This window comes from Mercenaria mercenaria, chromosome 1 (genome assembly GCF_021730395.1).
Source record: "Mercenaria mercenaria strain notata chromosome 1, MADL_Memer_1, whole genome shotgun sequence".
Classification (NCBI taxonomy): Eukaryota; Metazoa; Mollusca; class Bivalvia; order Venerida; family Veneridae; genus Mercenaria; species Mercenaria mercenaria.
Window position 1 is genome coordinate 62,390,191 of NC_069361.1, and position 19,596 is coordinate 62,409,786.

The following is a 19,596-nucleotide window of genomic DNA, read 5'->3' on the forward strand; positions in this document are numbered from 1 at the left end:
GGAAGTAGTCTTTCTATATTAAGTCACAGTGACCTTGACCTTGACCCTATGCCATCTAAGTGACTCTTTTTTGAGTACGTAGAAAATAAGCGGACCAGGATTTGAACCCCAACCCATCCAAACGGAATAGCAAAACAATGTTTTATTAGCCACTGCAAGTGGTACTTTCAAAGTTTACATATTAATCAGGTTATCTCATTCCCAATTTTAAGTATATAGATATTGTCATGAAAAATTATAACATTGAGGAATATTACGTAGGTATTGTCTTAAAAACAATCTTACGTGAACAATAAACCAGCCTTTGTCCGCCGTTAGAAATATTGGCGGTATCAAACTGTGATTCTTGAAAAACCAGCGGTCATGTAGATCGTCCCTGAGGTATACATGAAGATGACGGTGAGTTATTGAGTGAAAATGATTTTTCTAGTCCGAGTAAAAGTGACCTAGACCTGAGTGACCCTTCACCCCTCACTTTTGTCAATAGGTGTACCCAAACCAAAAATATTGAGCAGATATCATTTTTTATCAATATTACCCGGAATACAATCTAAAGTCTATTCTATAAATTTGTTATAAATCAAGTTTAGTGACAGTAAATCAATCCTAACTAAAATTACTTTAAAAAGTTTTTTTTTTATTAAATGATAACAGTGAAAAAATTATGATCTTGCAAAGAAAAAGTAAGGCTCAACCTGGGATTTGAGATTCAGCCAGTTATTCAAAAGGTACAATAGACCCAATGCCTTTGCCTACAGCTAAATGCTGGTACTTTTTGGATTATGCTGACCCTGAACTTAATTAACTACACTGACCCAGTGTATAATATCAACCCAGGTTTTTGTATGAGCTATCCTTTGGCAAAGTTAAATTTCAGTTTATCATTGCTAACATAAGTAACTGCACAGAAACCTTTTTTTCTGTTTTAAGTAACAGAGACATTGGCCTTGACCCTAGTGACATATGATCATATGCATCCCAAACTGCATCTGCATGCAAGCTACCTGTACTGTGATTATCATGATCAGTTCAATGTGCATATGTGTTCAACAACCTGTTAAGTAACATGAAACTTACATATTTACAGAAGAACATTAGATTATTGCAATTTTATTCTAGCTAAGTCCTTCTGCCGACCGTTTTGACTCATTGTCTCTGCTACTTCCAGTCCGCCTAAGCAGATCGTTATTGCTGGACGTTCACTGTTAAACTGATGACCCTTTGGTCGTAGGCATTCAGTGAGACATTATTGGTTGAGGTTCGATTTTTTTTAATGTTTGTACAATGCGCATACTCTAGTGCCAGTCGGTAAGAGTACACAGAGCAAGAATAACCGTAGCCTTACTCCTTTGGCTTATCGGGATGACTTCTTTTATGATCTGCTATTTTATAGTTGTCATCGTCGGGACAGCGACAGTCAAAAGTTATCACGTTATCCCAAAACGCCTACATGTATTATTTGGACTAGAATAACAGATAAAGTCATTTTATCACTAACACTTCGTGTTGTAAGGTTCACTGGACCACTTTTATTTATGTATGAAAATGAATCCTGGACCACTAATCATTGATACAGTTACGTCAGCTACCCTGTTATGCATTCATCCATTGATGAGGTAAATTGAAATATATCGAAAAGTTCGCGCCATTTTAACTGTACCGTAATTCGATTCTCCTTCCGGAATAATAACCCAATAGTGTACTTTTTATTTTGTTTTATTCAATTTAGAAGAATATGCCCGACCGTGAGGCCATCATATATTACTCCAAATATGCCAACCGGTATGTTCTTAAACAAGTTTACAAGGACTATGTTTTGTTGCAGGAAAGGACGTAGTTATCTTCCCTGTAATCTTCATCAGTCTGAGATGACCTTTGCTTGCCGTCCAGAAACGCATCTTTTGAGGAACACTCTCAGGCTCCAGCAGTTAGTCATAGTTGAGCAGCTGTGCATACTCCAATACCGCAATGTTGATTAGGTCTGGATAAGTGGGATCCTGTAGGTGACCCCCCACCCCTCGTTGTTCTTTAGCGTGCAACATGTAAAACACCCACAGGATTTTTATCCCAGTGTTAGTGAATTTTAGTTGGAGAAGCTGGCGATCGAACTCGCGACCACTGGTTTCGTTATCAGACAGTGTTACCACTAGACCACTGCGCCCGCTCTTAGCAGGGTACGATTATACACTATCCCTTTCTATATAAGGTAACGATTTTATCTTTGACTTTTGTCACTTTTCATGTTAGGGATTGACGTTAAACAATCTTCTTTGTCAAAGCAACCCCAATCACCACCCTACTTCTTGATATTTTAGGGTATAAATTCTGACTGCTACTTTTAATTTCACTGTTAGAAATTATATACATATTTATAGAAATTATATACATATTTCTTACTGAATAGCAATTACCTTATTGATAAAATACTTAAACGTAAAACTAATTATTAGGTTATAATATTACTACTATTTTCCACAAAAACTAAGTGTCTGTTCTAAATAACTTTGTTCAAAAATTGTTATATGCGTCTATAAAAGGATGACGTGCATAGACATTTCTAAAGACTGATGATTGTTTTATACGATGATCAAACCCCTTGACCAGGAAAAAATATTTCTCTGTTATTTCTGTTTATCATATTGTGTTTTTTTTTTTTTTTTTTTTTTTTTTTTTTTTTTTTGCAATTTCCGATTATCTCGTTCTGAAACGTATTGTGATATGATAGACAGTATTATTAGCAGTACCTGAATAATTATCTTGTTTCAAACAAAATATTTACGAAGTTAAATTGATAGTTTCATGGCGTTTTGGCGCAGAGGATGCGTGGATGACAATGTGATCATTTTGTAGTTTCGAATCTTGCATCCGGCAAAAAAAATCTTTTAAGTGTTTCATTACATACTTTATTTTTTATTTTTTTTTTTAATTTCTAATTCATTTCTTTGGTCTTATTATCACATAAAACCGGCAATATCTTTAAATCAATCAGTACTGAAATAATTGCCGGGCAACGCCATTTCAAAGCGAAGTACATGTATCACTTACCGGTCGTGCTTTGAAAATTCACAGGAGAGCTTCAAAATCATTACATCATATTTGGGCAAAGTGTAGACTTATTTAACATAATTACGTGTCATTAATGATATATTTCAGATAGTGAAAAAAGTAGGAACTAAATTAACTAACTTAACTTATTGTCTTCGTTGAATCTTATGAGAGTAAAAAAAAAAAGAAATCAGATACTGTCTTAAAAATTAAAAAGAAAAAAATATACGAGGAGTCTGGGAATCAAAACGCAAGTACGAAACACTAGAGCGCCGCTAGGCCAACGAGGTAACTTGCATCGGAAACGTTTTTTTACGGATTCAATCTTACGTTATTGTTTGTTTATTCACAATGCAAAACTCCATATTCTAATATGATTGCCTCTGTTAAAACACACATACGCTAGAATGACGTCACGTTAACGTGCGGTGACGTCAACGTTTTTGTTGCGACCAAGAAAGAGCGCTACTATATTTTATCTACTGTTTTAGATTAAAGGCATATTAGAATTGAAATAATTTATAGTAAACCCGTGTTATAACACTATTTATACACTCGGGTGGTAATACGTCGTACGAAACACTAGAGCTCCGCTAGGCTAACGAGGAAAATTGCATCGGAAACGTTTTGTACGGACTCAATCTTACGTTATTGTTTGTTTATTTACATTGCAAAACGCCATAATACTGTTCGGTACCTACAGTCAGTATATTATTATTGTATTTGTTTTCACATTATAACAAAAAAGTACTGCACACAAAGATATTGTGCATAATATCAAAAAAAGAAAGAAAGAAAGAAAATCCATGAACGATAGATAAGAGATGCCCCAAAAATAATCGGTAGCCTGTTGAGATAAACCTTGAGAAAAAATAAGTTAGTTTCACCGTGTCATTAAGTACAATCGTTTATGTATATAATTAAAATAAAAGTGTCTAGAAATGCAGTGGTGTAAGTTCCATATCTGAATACTGTTGAAAGTTGTATCATACCAGGTGAGCCCTGTGCTCGAACCACAGTGCGTTAACAGCTCCTCGTCCATTTCCTGCTTCATTTAACATCATATATGTTTATGTTACATGAACTTAACTTGAATTTGTATCAAATTTTTGTAATATCTGTTAATCTGCATGGACATATTAATATTTTGGCATGGTACCTACTGGGTAGGGATGGGGTCAACAATTAAGGTGGTCAGCACAGTCATGTAATACAAGTAAAAGAACAGTAAGAAAATTATTTCTTAACGTTCAACGATCTGAAAGGAAAAATATAGAAAATGCATTTTACAAGCTAAACTTTAAATGTCCAGCTGGGGGCGTGCCCCCCCACGCCCAACAACTTTTTGAAATTGCGCCTCTTGTAAAATCAATGTCAGGTTACGTCTTTTGGTCATTCATTAAAATCAGATTTCTACAAGTATTTATTTTCCCTCTTAAGAATAGTGTCTCTCTTGGGGGCAGCCATGCAGTTCAGCCATGCTGTCAGGTTGAACAAGCCTGCTGTTTTTAACCTATTTTTAAATACAATCTGTATATACTCTCTCATTTTATGCTTTTATTATTCTTTGTCAGCGCGTCAACTGGAAGAATCAGACAGGGTGTGATTCATTAATTCCTGAATTGTTTTATTGAGTTGGTGTAAGCATTATATTTTAATTTACTTGAAACATCCTTCTTTTATACGTCTAGGCTTTTGAATTGGGCAGCGTCAATGTATAGATCAATTTTCAACATACGGGTAGTTACAGGACATTGTTAACTTGGGAGTGTTCCATTTATCTACTAAATACGTTAACTACATGTCCGCTCAACGACAATGTTGACTATTAGAAACCAACACTTTTAAAGTCATATACTGGTATATATGTAATAAATGAATATAATAAAACATTAAACTATCAACAAATTCAATGATTAAACTGTGTAAGTTTACAGGAAGTACGTACCTGGGAAATAATGTGTGTTGAAAGACCTCTTCTGTGAGAAGTAGAAGTTTGGGAAAAAGTTCCTCTGGTGGTACCCAGGTAGGCCATGTGATAAGGCCCCTGTCCAAATAGCATTTTGTGGCGGAACTATACAGTCCATTGTCGAATACTTTACGTAAAATAAATCAGTTTATAAATTCACTGCCCAGCCAGCTAACAAGTCTATAATTTCATGGCTGCCATAAAGTCCTGTTCACTGATCAATTTTGTCCGATATCGGTATATTGTTCAATAATCTACTTACCTGTAAAATTGGAAGTTGTATATACCATTACACAGTATCGTTTATGCCCAGTCGCCTTTATATTTTATTCCAAATACGGAGCCTTTAAAGCGGCATTCATCTAAAATATTTTATAAACTTTTATTCTGTAAATATGGGTACAGTGTTATGTAGTCCGTATAAATTTAGAATATAGATACTTGAAATGAAACTGGCTGGTATTACAGAAAACAATTTTTTTTTAGAAATCAGAAAATATTGCTATATTTCGTAAGAAGGCCTTTAAACTTAGTTACTGACGGAAACACATAAGAATTAGTTGTTTTTACTATTTTTTCCATCCACATTTGAAAAGCGTTTGTAACAGAATGCCTTAATTATAAAGTTTTATATTCAACGAAGGTACGTATTCCTCCGTCGAATATTGGTCAAGACCGCATGGAAAAGTTTTATTGCCGCGGCGGCCCGGGTTCGATTCTCGATTCGGACATGATTTTTTTTCTTGATTTAGCATTTTAAAGATAGTTCAAAAACAAAAACTCATGTGCTAATGTTCATTATAATTTTACGACCAAACTTCCGTGTTAAAGAAATATCATTTAGGCAAAATCAGAGGTCTGTGCCTTTAATATGAAATTGCCTCGATGGAAAATCAAGTTTTAATATTTCATACATGTCTCATTTCGTCGTTGTCGTTCAATTATACTAATTGTCGTTGAAATTTAACTCTCATATTTGTCATTGATCGGCTTACAAATCTACCCCATTTCAGTTTATTGTGAGAAACGTGATATTGCACGATTTGCACGTGCTGCCCGGGGCAAATGTACATGTCACCGGAAACGTGTACATAAAAACTCCTTATGCCTCATACAAAGGTAAAAATCACATTTGAGTTCACATCGGTGCTATAACATGCCTAGATTAAGCGAAAATCAGCGAATTCAAGCATTAACGATGCTTGCCCGTGGTGACAACGTGACTAACGTAGTAGGACGTTAGGGTGCCACAGAAATACAATAATTCGGTTGCGTCAACGTTTCCATCAGACGGGTGGTGTCGCAGATCGCCACAGATCTGGTAGACCTAGGGTGACGACTGAACAAACGGACCGGTACATAACGGTGACGCACCTTCAACGTCGTTTTATTACGGCGACTAGTACTGCAAGGCAGTACGGTATCAGCAAACAAACCGTACTACGTCGCCCCAGGCAAGCTCGGGCACCTATTCGGTGTAGGAGGCCATACGTGGGGCAGGTTTTGTCAGCACGTCATCGGGTTGCTCGTTTGCAGTGAGCCAGACGTCATTTTCGTTAGGGACGAGGGCAGTGGGCTCGAGTGCTATTCTCTGACGAGTCTAGATTTAATCTCAGTCACCATGATGGTCGCACTCGAGTTTTTAGGAGAAGGGGACGGGGGTGGGGGGGGGGGGGGGTTTTGCGAACTGTTGCCTGTTGGAGAAGGACAGATTCGGAGGAGGGAGTGTAATGGTTTGTGGTGGAATTATGGGAAGAAGAAAAACAAATCTTGTTGTTGTACGGGGAAATCTCAATGCTCAAGGTTATGTTGACCAGATTTCTGCAGCCTGAAGCAGTCCCATTTTTACAAAGAAACGGGCCTGCTATTCTAATGCACAACAACGCCCCTCCCCATCTTGCACGAATTAGTCGACAGTTTCTCAACAGAAACACCGTAAACGTGCTACCTTCGCCTGCGTACTCGCCGGATATGAATCCAATAGAACACATCTGGGATGAGTTTGGCCGACGAGTACGATTAAGAGGCAATATCAACAATTTGAGGGATCTTGAGAACGCTCTCATTCAGGAATGGAATAACATCCCCGACGTCGTTGTTAGACGTTACGTTAGGTCCATGCGAGGACATATTGCCGCTTGCATCCACAGCAGAGGTGGTCACACACGTTATTGAAAAAAAAACCTGGTTCGTCGCTATTAAAACAAAGAAAAATCAAAGCGCTGAAAGCACTGAAGGACGGTTGTCCTCAAACAGAGCAAAAATGAACATTTGCGTTATACAAGTAAATGCTTACCAAAAGTCACACTAGAGCTCAATTTAACAATTAGATAAAGAACAGTAGGAGGCCTAGGTTTGGCAAAATTCAAAATCGGTCACTTCAATGAATTCTACTTCGCTTAAATTTCGCCAATAGAGCGCGGATGATGGATGAACAACGTTTGAAGGTTCTTGTAAACGGAAATAGGATTAAAAATGGAAATAGCAATCAAAGTAAAAGCTACAAACAAATTATATCAAAATTCTTTTGAAATTGCAAAAATAAATATACACGTGTCGTAAATATATCCAGGCTAGCAAAATTCGATTGTGTTAGTCTTGTGTCAATTTCACCATAATACATGTTTTTCTAGTACGACTTTCATCCGTAATGCCAAAAGTGTGAACGAATACGTGCATGTTGGTGCACATGCCCTGCACATGCAAAAATTGCAACATTGGTAAAAACGCCTAATGCGGTTACTTTGGCCGTGAGTCGCAAAAAATAAATTAATAGTTAGCTTCAGTACCTATTCAAATGTCGGTATGTGAAATTTCGTGTGAATGCATGCATTCAAACTCCAACACAGTGTTACCTCCCCTTATCGGTTTAGTAGTTTGACAATATTCATGCGCGGAGGTTGACATTATGCATTATTAACAAAATAGTAATATAATATAAACTGACCGATTAGGAATTTTGTTGAGTGTAAAAATAACGCCTGACCAACTTTGCTAACTAGAACTTGATAATCCTGTGAAGAAAATCAAAATTCTTTCTGAAAAGAAATTCAAAACAAAAACTTTTTAAAAAGTTATTTATCAGAGATTTACACGGAGAAAAAACACTGATCATAGAAATTCTCCAAACCCCATGTTTAATTTTCCAAACTGCTAACAGTCTAGATCTAGGGCTTTTTAAAAATGTGTATATAATATTATCATCTCTGTAGAGTTGGGGAATGTAAGTTCACGTTTGTATAGCAACAGTTTTTTCCCCAAGTGTAAAACACTGATCAATGATTTCTAATGATTTATGGATGCAATACATGTGAATGGAGAGAGCAGCAACATGTGCTTTTCAAACATTTCACGCCTGATAATTTGGAACCCCTCTTTTTTGTAGTTTGATGAAGATTCTACTTAGACTACTGTATAGGACGTAGATCTACATTGAAATGTGACACCAAAACAAAAAAGTTTTCGAAAAAAAGATTTTTGTGACAATATTTGCAAAATTCATAAAAAAATAAAACTGGTGAAATATATTTCTTAATTACCATGAGATGCTCAGTATGGTGTATTATCGGACAGGATTTCTAAAACAATGTGGTTACAGATCCGGAACTGGCTACCCAGACCATTATTCTACAGGTCAGGTACACGATACTAGAAATTGGTTTTTAATATGTCGGGAATCAGAAAAAGAATAAGAAACGCTAAATTTCTGACAAGTTCAGTCGTATACTTTGATGTATAGTTCACAGTTTTTCTCTTTTTTCATAGCAAAAATATCGGCAGCAACTTTTTACGATGGTTATCGGTTAGATAAGTTTCCTTTTGAATTGTACGGAAAGGTAATATGAACATCTGAAAAAACTTTGCAAAAAGTAGTACAATTTAAATACGTGTATATTAAATTGCAGGCATTTGTTACGAAGTATTTATATTGACCTATATTACCCCGATCTGACCGATATTACCCACTTTGAAGTACTATATTCGGTCTCGTTTGTGAAAAGTTATGCGATGTAAAACTGACAAACCTACCCATTAGCATGATTTTGACTTTAAAATGAAAGTGGGCTTGCAAGAACTTCCTGGGATGATTCTTCTGAATCAACAATTTACCGCTTTGATACCCTTTTGAGTCCGATAATACCCGAACAGCTTTAGTCACACTGAGCATTGTCTGTGTATCACGAAATTAAAAGATAATATTGCTTTATAAAACCTCCTGACAATTTATGCCGTGTAGCAATACTGTACTTGACAATATTTCACCAGTGTTGTGACCAAAATATAGCTTGACCTAAATACGGACTGGCAAATGGCTCCCAAAGACACAAAATGTAAAATTTAGAGTTATACGATCCAGCAGCTGGGATACTTTGGGTAGACATTTTACGACACATGTGATAAAATCTATGTAGTAATAGTGTAGTCGATGTCATAAAATTGTCAGATGTACATTTCTGATTGTCTTGTGTAAGTGTAAGTCAAAATGATTAAATGATTTAACCTCTAACATTTTCTAACTGTTAAACAAACTGAACATATATCTGCAGCGCACGATAACCAAGGCATTGTTCTCTGAACGGAGTTTATATATCTACACAGCGCATGATAACCAAGGGATTGTCCTCTGAACGGAGTTTATATATCTACACAGCGCATGATAACCAAGGGATTGTCCTCTGAACGGAGTTTATATATCTCCACAGCGCATGATAACCAAGGGATTGTCCTCTGAACGGAGTTTATATATATCTGCAGTGCACAATAACCAAGGGATTGTCCTCTGAACGGAGTTTATATATATCTGCAGTGCACAATAACCAAGGCATTGACCTCCGAACGGAGTTTATATATCTCCACAGCGCAAGTTAACCAAGGCATTGTCCTCTGAACGGAGTTTATATATATCTGCAGTGCACAATAACCAAGGCATTGTCCTCTGAACGGAGTTTATATATATCTGCAGTGCACAATAACCAAGGGATTGTCCTCTGAACGGAGATTATATATATCTGCAGTGCACAATAACCAAGGCATTGACCTCCGAACGGAGTTCATATATCTCCACAGCGCACGTTAACCAAGGCATTGTCTTCTGAACGGAGTTTATATATATCTGCAGTTCACAATAACCAAGGGATTGTCCTCTGAACGGAGTTTATATATATCTGCAGTGCACAATAACCAAGGGATTGTCCTCTGAACGGAGTTTATATATATCTGCAGTGCACAATAACCAAGGCATTGTCCTCTGAACGGAGTTCATATATCTCAACAGCACACGTTAACCAAGGGATTGTCCTCTGAACGGAGTTTATATATCTCCACAGCGCATGATAACCAAGGGATTGTCCTCTGAACGGAGTTTATATATACCTGCAGTGCACAATAACCAAGGGATTGTCCTCTGAACGGAGTTCATATATCTCCACAGCGCAAGTTAACCAAGGCATTGTCCTCTGAACGGAGTTTATATATATCTGCAGTGCACAATAACCAAGGCAATGTCTCTGAACGGAGTTTATATATATCTGCAGTGCACAATAACCAAGGGATTGTCCTCTGAACGGAGTTTATATATATCTGCAGTGCACAATAACCAAGGCATTGTCCTCTGAACGGAGTTTATATATCTCCACAGCGCACGTTAACAAAGGCATTGTCCTCTGAACGGAGTTTATATATCTCTACAGCGCACGATAACCAAGGCATTGTCCTCTAAACGGAGTTCATATATCTCCACAGCGCACGTTGCCCAAGGCATTGCCCTCTGAATGAAATTTATATATCTCCAAAGCGCACGATATCCAAAGTATTGTCCTCTGAACGGAGTTCATATATCTCCACAGCGCATGATAACCAAGGGATTCTCCTCTGAACGGAGTTTATATATATCCGCAGCGCACGATAACCAAGGCATTGTCCTCTAAATGGAGTTTATATATCTTCACAGCGCATGATAACCAAGGCATTGTCCTCTAAACGGAGTTCATATATCTCCACAGCGCACGTTAACCAAGGCATTGCCCTCTGAATGAAATTCATATATCTCCAAAGCGCACGATATCCAAAGTATTGTCCTCTGAACGGAGTTCATATATCTCCACAGCGCATGATAACCAAGGGTTTGTCCTCTGAACGGAGTTCATATATCCGCAGCGCACGATAACCAAGACATTGTCCTCTAAATGGAGTTTATATATCTTCACAGCGCATGATAACCAAGGCACTGTCCTCTGAACGGAGTTCATATATCTCCACAGCGCACGTTAACCAAGGCATTGTCCTCTAAATGGAGTTTATATATGATTTTGACTTTAAAATGAAAGTTGGCTTGCAAGAACTTCCTGGGATGATTCTTCTGAATCAACAATTTACCGCTTTGATACCCTTTTGAGTCCGATAATACCCGAACAGCTTTAGTCACACTGAGCATTGTCTGTGTATCACGAAATTAAAAGATAATATTGTTTTATAAAACCTCCTGACAATTTATGCCGTGTAGCAATACTGTACTTGACAATATTTCACCAGTGTTGTGACCAAAATATAGCTTGACCTAAATACGGACTGGCAAATGGCTTCCAAAGACACAAAATGTAAAATTTAGAGTTATACGATCCAGCAGCTGGGATACTTTGGGTAGACATTTTACGACACATGTGATAAAATCTATGTAGTAATAGTGTAGTCGATGTCATAAAATTGTCAGATGTACATTACTGATTGTCCTGTGTAAGTGTAAAAGTCAAAATGATTAAATGATTTAACCTCTAACATTTTCTTACTGTTAAACAAACTGAACATATATCTGCAGCGCACGATAACCAAGGCATTGTTCTCTGAACGGAGTTTATATATCTACACAGCGCATGATAACCAAGGGATTGTCCTCTGAACGGAGTTCATATATCTCAACAGCGCACGTTAACCAAGGGATTGTCCTCTGAACGGAGTTTATATATCTCCACAGCGCATGATAACCAAGGGATTGTCCTCTGAACGGAGTTTATATATACCTGCAGTGCACAATAACCAAGGGATTGTCCTCTGAACGGAGTTCATATATCTCCACAGCGCAAGTTAACCAAGGCATTGTCCTCTGAACGGAGTTTATATATATCTGCAGTGCACAATAACCAAGGCAATGTCCTCTGAACGGAGTTTATATATATCTGCAGTGCACAATAACCAAGGGATTGTCCTCTGAACGGAGTTTATATATATCTGCAGTGCACAATAACCAAGGCATTGTCCTCTGAACGGAGTTTATATATCTCCACAGCGCACGTTAACAAAGGCATTGTCCTCTGAACGGAGTTTATATATCTCCACAGCGAACGATAACCAAGGCATTGTCCTCTAAACGGAGTTCATATATCTCCACAGCGCACGTTGCCCAAGGCATTGCCCTCTGAATGAAATTTATATATCTCCAAAGCGCACGATATCCAAAGTATTGTCCTCTGAACGGAGTTCATATATCTCCACAGCGCATGATAACCAAGGGATTCTCCTCTGAACGGAGTTTATATATATCCGCAGCGCACGATAACCAAGGCATTGTTCTCTAAATGGAGTTTATATATCTTCACAGCGCATGATAACCAAGGCATTGTCCTCTAAACGGAGTTCATATATCTCCACAGCGCACGTTAACCAAGGCATTGCCCTCTGAATGAAATTTATATATCTCCAAAGCGCACGATATCCAAAGTATTGTCCTCTGAACGGAGTTCATATATCTCCACAGCGCATGATAACCAAGGGTTTGTCCTCTGAACGGAGTTTATATATCCGCAGCGCACGATAACCAAGGCATTGTCCTCTAAATGGAGTTTAAATATCTTCACAGCGCATGATAACCAAGGCACTGTCCTCTGAACGGAGTTCATATATCTCCACAGCGCACGTTAACCAAGGCATTGTCCTCTAAATGGAGTTTATATATCTCCACAGCGCATGATAACCAAGGCATTGTCCTCTAAACGGAGTTCATATATCTCCACAGCGCACGTTAACCAAGGCATTGCCCTCTGAATGAAATTTATATATCTCTAAAGCGCACGATATCCAAAGTATTGTCCTCTGAACGGAGTTCATATATCTCCAATAAGATATATATCCATCTATTGATCTAACGGCGTGTAATTTAAAGGCATATGGCTGAAATTATAATGCTTCAAATACGATTTTGACGATCCAACAAAAAATAAATTATTTCTATATACCAGGACTCCTCCTGAAAGTATACTTTTATCAATTTACTTTTTTTTCCCACAAGCTGATAAGTATGAAGGCACTAGCGTTGCAAAACGGCGCTTAGACCAAAACTGCTTGCAAATAAATCGAAGAGGCCCGTCTTTGATTCATAAAGATCTAAAAAAATATGTAAAGCACGATAAATTATAATTCGAAGAAATATATAATTTACAAACCATTTAATGTAATTACTTCTTTTGCTGATATTTAATCTTAGGCTTTTTACATTGATAATCAATCTTGGAACACCTATTACTTTTCAATGGACGAAAATTGTATATAGTACTCGCAATGGTCCGATCGATTGGTTGAAAAAGTTTCTGAACTGTGAATTGATCTCTGATTGTTGCAAAATATACAGCGTGTGTTTGAAAGGGAAATAAGAAAAATACTCACCTGTTGCAATATAGTGTTTTCCTGCGTTTTATGTCCATAGTTCTTAAAACAAATACGTGATGAGTAATTGGTTAGAACAAATAAGTAAAACGTCCTATCCGGTCTTCCGTATAATATCAACCCATTCCCGCGGGCCACGACTTGTACTCTTGTAGCGGGGTATATTGGATATATTGTGAACGAATATATTTACACTGCAGTGGCGTCATTGGATTCTCAGGTCACATGGATATCAACAAAGCCGCGCTTATTGATCATTTAAAAATCTATATTAACTTAATGTAATTGTAGAAATTTGAATCTATTTTGTTCAAGTTTTAGTGAAACACACAAGTTATTCTATAGACTACAGTATTTCTGTGGTAAAGTTGCTTTTACAAGTAGGGAGCTATACCGATATTAAACGAATCAAATAGATTGGAGTTCGGGTCATTTTGTTTATGTAGAACGGCGTGACAATTGTGTTATATTATCTTTTCTTTATTTAGTTTATTCTTATCTATTAAGATGCAATATCACAACAACTCATTACCACCTACCTATACATTTTCAGTTTGAAATACAGGCTTTATCAGACAATATGATTCACCATCTTGTATCACCTTCTGAATCCAATTCCGTGTTTACCACATCGTGCTTTTGGCTTCAATTACCACGGTGCCTATACCACGTGACTTTTATGGCTATGTGTGGGTATAAAAAACATAAACAGCCGTCGATTCAAGGAACATTTTTCATGATAACTTTCTTAATCCTGCACCAATTTTATTCAAATAAAGACGAGGGCCCGGCCATAAGAAAGATACAATCACGGCCCATCAGTTTGAGAAGAATAAATTCGTATTTTTGTCGAAAAGTGCAACCGCACATTTTTCAGTCAGATTGCCGACGTGCTATGTGTGGGTGCATTCTGTTAAAATCGTTTATAAAACTCTTAAAAATGCGTTCAGCGACAGGGCAAATGGAACCGAGAATGTAATTTTACCTTGTTTGACAGTTGCAAAATGATCGTTAAGAAATATAGCGTATTCCTCTCGTTTTTTAAATAAATAAAAACATGCTATGTGTGGGTGCCGCTAAATTTATGCTATGTGTGGGAGTAAACTCATAAAAATGATACCGTTGCTTTAGATACTTGCACTAAGTGAGTTTTAACTTACTCGTGTTACGTTCATAGAAATGAGTATCCATCTAGCATAACCGATCTTTTTTATTTTTTTTTAGAAAGTCGCTGTGTTATAGAGAATAGCGCGTCAGATTGATTGTTGTTATTGATTACGAGCGCGTGTTATCAAACATAATCATTTAAACGTTAAAACTCGGAAATATGTTTGAAGTAAAATTTATGAAAAAGTTATTTCCAATCTCCTTCAGTTGTATTAAAGTGTTGTTTTTTATCTTGATGCATAAACAACGTTTTTCATAAACACGCAATTGAATCAGTGTCCCTAAGGTAGTTTTAAAGGGCAGTATGTGTGACAATATAGTATAGAGCACATATCGTAGCCTTTGATGCTGCTCCATTGTAAATTCCACTGCTCACCTAGTTCGTGGTTAGTTGCAGCTAAAATGGTATTTATTGTAGCTTTGCGCTATACGTTTGAAACAACACAAATTACTACAATTACATGGTTGTAGTTCAAACCACTTTTCAAGCATAAAGAAAGGGCTTCAATCCCTCCAACGAAAGTAAAGTACCTGCGATAGTGCATGTAAAAAAACTGCTATTAAATTCATACCACACACATAACGCATGGAGTCATTTCATCAGAGTCGTTATTCATACTTAGATCACTGTACGTCAGTATTGCGTCTTAACTGTTCACACGAAAATATAAACACATAGTTAAGAAATGATATTTTGACAAAAGTTTATATACAGAAACAGTAAAAAGGTAAGACAATACGGTGAACTCTTCCGTGCCAAACAACAAGGTGAATCATATTGCATGGAGAGTTTACTTGCCTGATTACCCATTTTACTATTGAAAATATTTTGTATATAAACAATGTTCAAAATATCGTCTGTGAATATAACTAATATTAGGATTGACATGTATGTTGTGATGCAGTAAGTTTGTTTGTTTATTCGTTTGATTTCAACGCCCTGTTTCAACAGTCGGAGTCATATGAAGTTTTTGAAGTTTGAAGTTTATTCAAATATATTCCACTGGGCTATAAGCCCACGGTGGCACACATATACATAATATAAACGAACAGTGGTGATATACAATATATATGGGGAAAGTAAGACAAACATAATTTTCACAAATATATAAAAACGTTACAAAACAGAAAGTTGTATACCAAAAAAACAAATCTATGACATCATATAGAGAAATGCAAAAAAACACTGGCCGTATTAGGTTTGATATCCCAAATTGATCAGTTAGATCTATCAATTTAATGAATTCCATATACATAATTATTTACAACTCAAATATAATTATAATTATGACATATGAGGCGGGCAGTTCACCTAACCATCGTTCCTGGGAAGTACCAGTATACTAGACTCCCATCCTCCGTAAGCAACTGCATACTTTCTCACATAAAGAGACATAGTGGGTAGCTGGGGCTCGAACCTACGGTCCTCTATCAATGAGAGGTTACAGTGGTTTGAAGTCAGCGACCTTAACCACTCGACCACGGAGGCAGGTCACAGTAGATAAGTATAATGGAGTGTCCTTTATCACTAACAAAGTAGAAGACAATCAAAATACTGGTAAAATTATGTCTGTTAGATCATTTTAAGAGAAGTTCCTTGGACAGTTCACCCCCTTCATAACAAACAATTTTATTCTTAATTTGTTTGATAATTTCTTTGGAGCATTATTTTCTGCAATGGTCTTGTTAGAATGAATGTAGGCGCTTACAAAACCAACACAAAAAAGCAAAAACTATGATAGATATTATCTCACAACAGACCTGTGACGAACTCTTCTAAAATCACAAGCTGAAATTTTAATTATCAAGAAATGTAATTGATTGAGTGTTTCTTTAAAATTATTTGGCTGTACTTTTAGCGATAGACGCGCTACAGATTGGTTTTGTAAGCGCCTACATTCATTCTAACAAGACTGCGCCCTCGTGATATAATTCCTTTGCATCTGAATTCCAAACAATGATTTATTCAGCGAAAAAATCACTGGATGAGATATATTATTTCTTAAATAGGCTAGCGGCTCTGATGAAATGACTCCATGTGTTATGTGTGTGGTATGAATTTAATAGCAGTTTTTTACATGCACTACCGCAGGTACTTTACTTTCGTTGGAGGGATTGAAGCCCTTTCTTTATGCTTGAAAAGTGGTTTGAACTACAACCCTGAAGTAGTAGTAATTTGTGTTGTTTCAAACGTATAGCGCAAAGCTACAATAAATGCCATTTTAGCTGCCACTAACCACGAACTAGGTGAGCAGTGGAATTTACAATGGAGCAGCATCCAAGGCTATGATCTATGCTCTACACTATATTGTCACACATACTGCCCTTTAAAACTACCGTTTATTCTAGCATAAAACTGCTGTTATTGTCACTTTTCGGGGGTGTTTTAACAGGAGAGAAAACGTGTGTTAACAGAGAGATTCTCGCGCTCACGTGCTGTTATAACACCTTATATATATGCACGTTCCATGGCAGAGCGTAACGTATTACCTGATTACAGCCCCAAAACGGATAATTCAGAATGAAATGACGTCAACGTGACAAAACAACGTAGACTTTACCGCGCATTTCATGGAAATTCAATGACAATGAGGAACAATATATTCATTTTCCCGTTTTTAACGCGTTTTATGCTAGAATAGCGTTAGCGCATATTCTTTTCGTGTTATAACATCTTTAGAATCCCTTGGGAATCGTTGGTACCCTCGCCGTAACGGGCTCGGGTACCAACCAATCCCTCGAGATTCTGCAGATGTTATAACACGAAAAAACATGCGTTATCCCTACAAAGATGTTTGAAAACACGCGCTCGTAATCAATAACAACAATGAATCTGACGCGCTATTCTCTATAACACAGCGACTTTCTAAATAAGTATAAAAAAGATCAGTTATGCTAGATGGATACTCATTTCTTCTCTGAATGTAACACGAGTAAGTTAAAACTCACTTAGTGCAAGTATCTCAAGCAACGGTATCATTTTATGAGTTTACTCCCACACATAGCATAAATTTAGCGGCACCCACACATAGCATGTTTTTATTTATTTAAAAAACGAGAGGAATACGCTATATTTCTTAACGATCATTTTGCAACTGTCAAACAAGGTAAAATTACATTCTCGGTTCCATTTGCCTTGTCGCTGAACGCATTTTTAAGAGTTTTATAAACGATTTTAACAGAATGCACCCACACATTGCACGTCGGCAATCTGACAAAAAAATGCGCGGTTGCACTTTTCGGCAAAAATACAAATTTATTCTTTTCAAACTGATGGGCCGTGATTGTATCTTTCTTATGGCCGGGCCCTCGTCTTTATTTGAATAAAATTGGTGCAGGATTAAGAAAGTTATCATGAAAAATGTTACCTGAATCGACGACTGTTTATGTTTTTTATACCCACACATAGCCGTAAAAGTCACGTGGTATAGGCACCGTGTTACTGTGGTTTCGAGGCCTTGGTTTCATCATTTGACTTCCGAGTTTACTTTCACCATCAAATTTTGACTTTCGACACTCGTGTTATCGACAAATTTTAGACTTTCACTATCGTGATTTCAACGTAAATTCGACTTACATTGTCATAGTTTTGATTTGATATTATATAGATATTTAAAGGCTCGTATAATGTCTTTGTTAAAAATGTGGCTGCCGCATTTTCCTTTATGAACACAAAACACATTATTTTCTTATTAAATCCTATTTCCCATAATTATTTTTTCTTATATTTGTCAAAGGTTTGAATACTGATGACAGCACTAGAAAGTTTAATTGAACCTTTATTTTTTTTATTACCTCCCTTTTTTGCTTTAACTCTAACAGTTCATGTGCAGTATTAGAAAATACTTTTTTCTAAACATGTAATTATGCATAACATCTAATTGAACTACTTTTCCATCTGTTTTGAAGTTTAGGTGGTAATGTTCGAAACAACGATGATGACAAAACGAAATTATATCGCTTTTTCGTCATCTTAGTTACGTAATTGTGTTTGTACCATTGTACTTTTGACCTTTCACAAACCTGATTAAGACTGTTATCATCGCGGTTTCCTAGTTTCGAGTTCTGTGCTGTTGGATTTAGAAACAAACAAAAAACATGATGATTTAATAACATTAAAAGTGTTGAAACAAAAACAGAGATTTTATAGGAATAGACACGTTTCAATAAGACAGGCTTCCAAAACGAATCCCTTCAGCAGTGTACAATGTGACAGACTCCCAAAACGAATAGCTTCAGAAGTATTCATATGGCAGGCTTCCCAAAACGAATAACTTCAGAAGTATTCATATGGCAGGCTTCCCAAAACGAAACCCCTCAGCAGTATACAATATGGCAGGCTCCTCAAAACGAAGCACTTCAGCAGTATACAATATGGCAGGCTCCCCAAAACGAAGCCCTTTAGCAGTATACAATATGGCTGGCTCCTTAAAACGAAACCCTTTTGCAGTATACAATAAGGCAGGCTCCCCAAAACGAAACCCTTTTGCAGTATGCAACAAGGCAGGCTCCTCAAAACGAAACCCTTTTGCAGTATACAATAAGGCAGGCTCCTCAAAACGAAATCCTTTTGCAATATACAATAAGGCAGGCTTCCCAAAGCTTAACCCTTCAGCAGTATACAGTATGGCAGTCTCCCCAAAGCTTAACCCTTCAGCAGTATACAGTAAGGCAGGCTCCCCAAAGCTTAACCCTTCAGCAGTATACAATAAGGCAGGCTCCCCAAAGCTTAACCCCTCAGCAGTATACAACAAGGCAGG

At 37.0% G+C, this 19,596-nt stretch overlaps 1 protein-coding gene across 1 annotated transcript in view; it reads right to left on the bottom strand.

Moving 5' to 3' along the window:
* Positions 1-5,272, bottom strand: part of LOC123536177 (uncharacterized) — a 37,185-nt gene extending 31,913 nt beyond the window's left edge. The window contains exon 1 of the mRNA XM_045319125.2: positions 4,994-5,272. Coding sequence (XP_045175060.2) covers positions 4,994-5,132 — 139 coding nt within the window. The 5' untranslated portion in view covers positions 5,133-5,272. The remainder of the gene's footprint in view (positions 1-4,993) is intronic.
* Between the last annotated feature and the right edge of the window lie 14,324 nt (positions 5,273-19,596).